The sequence below is a fragment of the Aphanomyces astaci genome, assembly GCF_000520075.1.
Source record: "Aphanomyces astaci strain APO3 unplaced genomic scaffold supercont1.13, whole genome shotgun sequence".
NCBI classification, from domain to species: Eukaryota; Oomycota; class Saprolegniomycetes; order Saprolegniales; family Verrucalvaceae; genus Aphanomyces; species Aphanomyces astaci.
In genome coordinates this window covers 896,959-904,204 of record NW_009798276.1, presented here as the reverse complement: position 1 = coordinate 904,204, position 7,246 = coordinate 896,959, and the positions used below count along the sequence as shown (strand labels likewise).

Below are 7,246 nucleotides of genomic sequence, written 5' to 3'. Positions count from 1 at the left end.
ATCGCGAACGGTGTCGGCACTCCCTTGCTCCCCTCCAACGGTCGAGAACCGAACGGCGATGGGGGTTCGCTTCCCCACGGCAGAGAACAGCGCTGCGCTTGTCACCGACGAAATGTCGTGCGTCGTTTCAAAGTACCCGAACGCACCAGCCCCCTTGGCGTGCACCACGCGCTCGGGAATTCGTTCGCGATCAAAGTGGGCAAGGTGGTCGAGCAAGGCAAAGTCTTGGAGGACGATGGGTCCATGCGGACCCGCAGTTTGCGATGCCGTGAGCCCATGGTTTGGCAGTGGGGCGCCATTGCTTGTCGATAGGACGGACTTCTTCGTTGCCATCTTGCGTGACAGGGGGAGTCAATTGAAAAATGAATGAAGAAGATATATTTCCTTGAATTGTTCCACCGAACACTACAAGACTACCGGTTCATCAGGGGGGGCCCTTCTCAGGGGCGTCTTCGGTGGAAAGTTGATTCTGACGTGAATCCTGATTTTGTGACATTTTGCCGTGTAAAACTTAGAACTGTAAGTTCAATTTCATTGTACAATTCCGTAATTAATGTAGTTCCACTGTTGTTTTTCTCACAAAGCACTGGAATTATGGTGCTGCTATGGATGGGACTTACAGTTAGTACAAATACTCCGTCACGTTACCTCAGCACTTGATAGGGGTTAATTAAATGTAGCGCCAGTGTTTCGCTGTATAGCTAACTAAAGAGATGCATTTAACCCCGGGATTTAGCATGGTATGCACTCATCGGGGGTAGGACAGAGTCACGGGTTAAAGGGCTACGACGGAAAACGTGTATCCTTGAAACAGTATCTTAAGTCAAATGAACAGTGGAATTGTTTTAATGAGGGAATTATTCGTATTTCATGGGATTTATGGTGCACGTCATCTAAAAACTTCCAACTGGCCAAATCGAGGAGTGGAGGTTTTATTATTTAACGTACAATTAATGTAGTTAAACCCAAAAACAAAATACGTTAAATACCGATTTCATGCGTTTTATCACTGCAGTGGGAGGTTAAAGGTCCCAACTGCCTCCGGATATTATATACGGATAAGTGTTACATACAAAAATCAAGATACATCTCAGCAGCCACCCCTATGGCCAAATATCCAAGCGCCCATGTAAAATACCGCTAGGTTAAATATCTATTTCTGGACCAATTCAACTCCAAATTTGAATATGAGACGTAGAATTTCTTCATTACATTGAGATCTGTCGATTCTACGTCTCAATTTGCTGAAATTTTGAGTAATGAATATGAAATAGAAGTCAGAAATTTTTGTGAAAAGTTGGTAGTTTATAGATGACGTGCACCATACAATCAACCACATTCACTCATAGAGCTGATGTTCAGTCAAATCTGCGATTTCCTCGGATCAGTACACTTGGGTTATGCTTGATTGGTTCGTTCGATTCATCAACCGAAACCTCTGTAATTGCATCATCTATATATACAGAGGTTCCATGCGAGTGCAATCTGGATACCACATCGCACTCCCATAAGGAGGAGCACAGACATGAAGCAGTTGTGCTACTGTACCTCGTTGTGTCAACTCTGTTCATTGACTCACCCTACTACTATTATTAATAATAGTAAGCTTACTTCGAAGTAGCATATTTCACATATGAACCTTGTACTGTAGATGTTTGCAAGATGTTTGCATGCGAACCCTAGACTTTATGTACAAGTACATCTGTAGGACGGCGAGGAAAAACAGTTGGTATATAGTACCGGTACGTATGTTGCCGTGTGCTGCTATTAATAGTATGACCTACTACTGTAGTATTAACAGTACAGTACTCCTGAGAGACCTTTCACATGCCCGAATTGTCATTGGGATATACTGCATGATTGGCTAAACTTTATTATTTATGACGAATCAAAACGTGGCCTCGATCAACAAATAATGGGCCAAACCAGCCATAAGGAGAAAATTCCACCGGAACTCACGTACCGGTACTTCGTAGTAAACGTTACAATTTTCAGAACCGTTTATTGTGTGATCTCAGGAACCCTCAGAAGTGCGACGACGTTGTTTTCTTCTTTTTCTTCTTCGCAGAGTTCCAGCCCTTACAATCGCAGAAATTTGCATTTTCAGACAGCAAGATTGATGTTGAAACGGAGAACACTTTTATCGACTCTCAGATCGATAAAAAACTGGTCTGAGTACCATCTGAGGTGTTTCTGGAGGACTACCAGTCCATGAGTATGAGGTATATTCTGTCTTGCCCGTTTCTGAGCAGTCAGCGCCTCGCCGCTTGCACCTCCACACTTGCCATTCTTCAATGATACTACCGTAGCTGTACACCGGGGTACCCACTGTCAAATGACATATGACATTTTTGGGATCTTTGGAAGAACCCACTCACTCTATAGGTAAAAACACAATATGTACGTACTGTACTGTTAACGCGCTGATATTAATCCTATGCGTGAATGTGGTGGTTTCAACAAAATGATTGTAAATCCACCAGTACAGGCAAAATGTCACAAAATCAGGATTCACGTCAGAATCAACTTTCCACCGAAGACGCCCCTGAGAAGGGCCCCCCCTGATGAACCGGTAGTCTTGTAGTGTTCGGTGGAACAATTCAAGGAAATATATCTTCTTCATTCATTTTTCAATTGACTCCCCCTGTCACGCAAGATGGCAACGAAGAAGTCCGTCCTATCGACAAGCAATGGCGCCCCACTGCCAAACCATGGGCTCACGGCATCGCAAACTGCGGGTCCGCATGGACCCATCGTCCTCCAAGACTTTGCCTTGCTCGACCACCTTGCCCACTTTGATCGCGAACGAATTCCCGAGCGCGTGGTGCACGCCAAGGGGGCTGGTGCGTTCGGGTACTTTGAAACGACGCACGACATTTCGTCGGTGACAAGCGCAGCGCTGTTCTCTGCCGTGGGGAAGCGAACCCCCATCGCCGTTCGGTTCTCGACCGTTGGAGGGGAGCAAGGGAGTGCCGACACCGTTCGCGATCCCCGTGGGTTCGCCATCAAGTTTTACACGGAGGAGGGAAACTGGGACTTGGTGGGCAACAACACGCCGATCTTTTTCATTCGCGACCCGATTCTGTTCCCGAGCTTCATCCACACGCAGAAGCGGCATCCATCGACGCACCTCAAGGACGCCAACATGATGTGGGACTTCATCTCGTTGCGGCCGGAGACCACGCACCAAGTGTCGTTCTTGTTCTCGGACCGCGGCATCCCTGACGGCCATCGCCACATGAACGGCTACGGCAGCCACACGTTTGAAAACGTGAACAAGGACGGCGTTGTTAGCTACGTGAAGTACCACTTCAAGACGGACCAAGGCATCCGCAACCTACCGGTGGACGTAGCGGACAAGCTGGCGGGAACCAACCCCGACTACGCCATCCAAGACCTGTACGAAGCCATCGGCCGCAAGGAGTACCCTACGTGGACCTTGTACGTGCAGGTCTTGACGGTGGCCCAAGCCACTGCGCACCTCGAAGCGGGATTCAACCCGTTCGACGTGACGAAAGTGTGGCCCCATGACGCGTCTCCGTTGCGCGAGGTGGGCAAACTGGTGCTCAATCGCAACCCGCCCAACTACTTCAGCGACGTCGAGCAGCTCGCGTTCTCCCCCGCCCACTTTGTTCCGGGCATCCAGGCATCCCCGGACAAGATGCTCCAGGGGCGGCTGTTCTCGTACTCGGACACGCACCGCCACCGGTTGGGCCCCAACTACCAGCAGATCCCGGTGAACCAATCCGTGCAACGCCCGCCGCGAAACTACCAACGCGACGGGTTCATGACTGTCAACGGCAACCAAGGCAGCGCCCCCAACTACTTCCCCAACAGCGACCCCACGTCGCCCCAGTACTTGGACACTCGTGACCCGGTGCCTCAATCTGGTGCTGCGTTGTTGGCGGCTGTCGCTCGCTACAGCACGAAAGACGACGACAACTTTTCGCAAGCGGGGCAGTTCTATCGACAGGTACGGAATGAAGATGGCGTTGTTGTTGCTTGAGGCGGAGTCTCATGCTGCATGTAGGTGTTGAATGACGACGAGCGGGCTCGCTTGGTTGACAACATCGCGGGGAGTTTGGTGCATGCCAGCGACGCCGTTCAAGCCCGAACGGTACGAGGTCGCAGCTCCATTGGATGGGATGTTGATGTCTCCTTAGGTGGCGAATTTCACGGCCGCGGACAGCCAGTATGGACAGCGTGTGGCTCAAAAAGTGGCCGAGTTGCGTGCGAAGGCCCAACCCGAAGGAGCCAAGCCTGCCGCAGCCAAGTTGAACCCCCCGCGGGCTGCCGGATTCAAACCTGTAGACCCCACCGAGGATGCGTTGCCACTCTTGTAAACAGTGGCAGCAGTGCATACCATGTGTCGCGTGCGTAGCTGGGCTCCTCTCGATAAGACCTTTCACTTGTGTGTACTATTAATAGTATAATTTGTGGTGTACAGTAGTACTACAGTATTAATAGCACCAACTTTTCACAAACTTTTCTTGCTGCTACTAGTATTTCATTTTCATAAGATCTTTTAATCTAGGGGGAGAACAAATCGACGGAGTTTAATTATTCACCCTGGCAATGCATGCTCTGTAAAGTATCATCAATCGAAATTAGAAATGAGGGTCAAATGCATCTCATAATTCTATATACGCAAGGATCCAATACTGTTTCAGATAATAGAAGCGTATAAGAATAAAAGGTCCAGGCCTTTGACCGGATAGAAATTGTGTATCCGAATATGTAAAAATGCACAGGTACACCTAGGTCACCAGCCGCCAAATTTGTGGCTGTATTCATGAATCGGACTCGTATTGACACAAATTCATCAAGAAAACAGACGAACAATCATCCCAGCTCTGTCGACGTAGATGAATTGTTCGATGAAGTCGTTGAATGAATACTACATCGAAATATATTTATAAATGACGTGTACCATACCATCCGTTTGGGCTATCGGGAGGGTAACTTTTTAACCCCTTGTCGGATTCTGCTAACGTTATTCTCTTTTTAATCTATTCGTATTGAGTTGAATACATGTATGCCGCCAATTCCATCGCCTGAACTTCACAGTCCTGCTCTCAGGCGAGTTGCATGTAAAGAAACCCCTTTCTCTGGTAAAGTTGCAGTCGAAATACAATAATAATGCTCGGTATTTCTTCACTTGAATTTACTTAATGCTGAATGGTAAACGAATGCTTGTCCTATACAAAAACTCAAGCTAGCGTAGAATGAGCTACGTTAATTTTTAAAGCTAATAAAACCCCTTACAGGGAAAGCGGATGCCTCCGAAATGTTTGGAAGCATCCTTGGATATGGGTAAATGAGCCAATTGAGTAGAATTATGCAGTACTTCACGGTGTAACCACAAATGATAAGACCCTACCCATGCCAGAAAAATCTGCCGCAGCTCACTCCAATCTATCCATGCAGTGGGTCGTTGGCACCGACGCGCTGTAAGGAGTTGCCTCGTCCATTCCTGTGTCGACGAATCTTTCCACTCGCGCAACGCAAACAGCAACGCGTAGTGGTTCTTGAGATGGACCACCAAGGCTATCACTGTTATCACCATCTACTTCCTTTCATCAGCGATGCAGTATCATACATACTACCAGTGTGATCGTCCGTAAACTCACCCTAAATGCAATATATTTGTATGTATATATTTGTATATTTCATGTTTGAGTATATATTTGAGAATTTTATTTAAAGTATATTTGTAGTTGGAAGTTGTGTAGAATTTTACAGAACAAAAATAGTACGTAGCCTTCGTAGTGTGAATACAGTACATAATGCATGCCGACGCACGCTACTCATAGATCACTTTACACCTGATCAACGTAGGACAAGAACACACCGATGGTCGCTGTTCAGTCCCAGGTTTCCTCAGGTCCTTGGCATCGACACCAGGAAGCCTAGTTAGGGTCGAGTCAGAACCCTCCCCTTTCACTAGGTTGATGCGAGTCGAGTCCGCTGCAACACAACCATCCACGCGTATGGAATGCAAGTGTCGTTTATGCATTACACGGAAGAAATGTAGCTAGTGGCCTTGTATCGCCAAACCAATCGACATTGCAAAGTTTCGAATCGAATGCGACACGGTCCCATCAGTGATGAATACAGTACTGTATAGAAATATCAAAAACTATCCACTTCAACAATCCAGTCCAGCTACGGACACGCCACATATGCACCACTGCCGCTGCTGGTTACAGGCGCGGCAACGCATCCTCGGTGGGGTCTACAGGTTTGAATCCGGCAGCCCGCGGGGGGTTCAACTTGGCTGCGGCAGGCTTGGCTCCTTCGGGTTGGGCCTTCGCACGCAACTCGGCCACTTTTTGAGCCACACGCTGTCCATACTGGCTGTCCGCGGCCGTGAAATTCGCCACCTAAGGAGACATCAACATCCCATCCAATGGAGCTGCGACCTCGTACCGTTCGGGCTTGAACGGCGTCGCTGGCATGCACCAAACTCCCCGCGATGTTGTCAACCAAGCGAGCCCGCTCGTCGTCATTCAACACCTACATGCAGCATGAGACTCCGCCTCAAGCAACAACAACGCCATCTTCATTCCGTACCTGTCGATAGAACTGCCCCGCTTGCGAAAAGTTGTCGTCGTCTTTCGTGCTGTAGCGAGCGACAGCCGCCAACAACGCAGCACCAGATTGAGGCACCGGGTCACGAGTGTCCAAGTACTGGGGCGACGTGGGGTCGCTGTTGGGGAAGTAGTTGGGGGCGCTGCCTTGGTTGCCGTTGACAGTCATGAACCCGTCGCGTTGGTAGTTTCGCGGCGGGCGTTGCACGGATTGGTTCACCGGGATCTGCTGGTAGTTGGGGCCCAACCGGTGGCGGTGCGTGTCCGAGTACGAGAACAGCCGCCCCTGGAGCATCTTGTCCGGGGATGCCTGGATGCCCGGAACAAAGTGGGCGGGGGAGAACGCGAGCTGCTCGACGTCGCTGAAGTAGTTGGGCGGGTTGCGATTGAGCACCAGTTTGCCCACCTCGCGCAACGGAGACGCGTCATGGGGCCACACTTTCGTCACGTCGAACGGGTTGAATCCCGCTTCGAGGTGCGCAGTGGCTTGGGCCACCGTCAAGACCTGCACGTACAAGGTCCACGTAGGGTACTCCTTGCGGCCGATGGCTTCGTACAGGTCTTGGATGGCGTAGTCGGGGTTGGTTCCCGCCAGCTTGTCCGCTACGTCCACCGGTAGGTTGCGGATGCCTTGGTCCGTCTTGAAGTGGTACTTC

General features: G+C 49.5%; 3 protein-coding genes across 5 annotated transcripts in view; 1 reads left to right on the top strand and 2 right to left on the bottom strand.

Annotated features, from left to right (window-relative positions):
- Nucleotides 1-101: 101 nt before the first annotated feature.
- On the bottom strand, nucleotides 102-299 carry H257_06731 (catalase; the record flags this gene model as incomplete). The annotated part of the gene is made up of 1 exon (XM_009832082.1): nucleotides 102-299. One exon carries the CDS (start codon nucleotides 297-299, stop codon nucleotides 102-104), a length of 198 nt encoding a protein of 65 aa, XP_009830384.1.
- Nucleotides 300-2,591: 2,292 nt separating this feature from the next.
- Nucleotides 2,592-4,484, top strand: H257_06730 (hypothetical protein). Of its 3 annotated transcripts, XM_009832080.1 has the most exons (3): nucleotides 2,592-3,973; nucleotides 4,031-4,117; nucleotides 4,164-4,484. In XM_009832080.1, the coding sequence occupies exons 1-3, from the start codon at nucleotides 2,657-2,659 to the stop codon at nucleotides 4,341-4,343; spliced, it is 1,584 nt and encodes a 527-aa protein (XP_009830382.1). In that variant the 5' UTR covers nucleotides 2,592-2,656; the 3' UTR covers nucleotides 4,344-4,484. The 3 variants fall into 3 exon arrangements, with proteins under 3 accessions (XP_009830382.1, XP_009830381.1, XP_009830383.1); XM_009832079.1 differs by having other exon boundaries at nucleotides 4,031-4,484; XM_009832081.1 differs by having other exon boundaries at nucleotides 2,592-4,117.
- A 1,719-nt stretch (nucleotides 4,485-6,203) lies between these two features.
- The window catches only part of H257_06729 (hypothetical protein), a gene marked incomplete at both ends in the record, with an annotated part of 1,189 nt that continues 146 nt past the window's right edge, over nucleotides 6,204-7,246 (bottom strand). Inside the window, 3 exons of the mRNA XM_009832078.1 lie at nucleotides 6,204-6,383; nucleotides 6,430-6,516; nucleotides 6,574-7,242. Of these exons, the coding sequence (XP_009830380.1) occupies nucleotides 6,204-6,383; nucleotides 6,430-6,516; nucleotides 6,574-7,242 (936 nt within the window). The remainder of the gene's footprint in view (nucleotides 6,384-6,429; nucleotides 6,517-6,573; nucleotides 7,243-7,246) is intronic.

Bases quoted from the DNA above. Each gene is read 5' to 3' on its own strand.
- H257_06730 (XM_009832079.1), top strand. From the start codon at position 2,657: ATGGCAACGAAGAAGTCCGTCCTATCGACAAGCAATGGCGCCCCACTG. The intron at 3,974-4,030 runs GTACGGAATGAA...TGCTGCATGTAG, and splicing joins CGGGGCAGTTCTATCGACAG to GTGTTGAATGACGACGAGCG.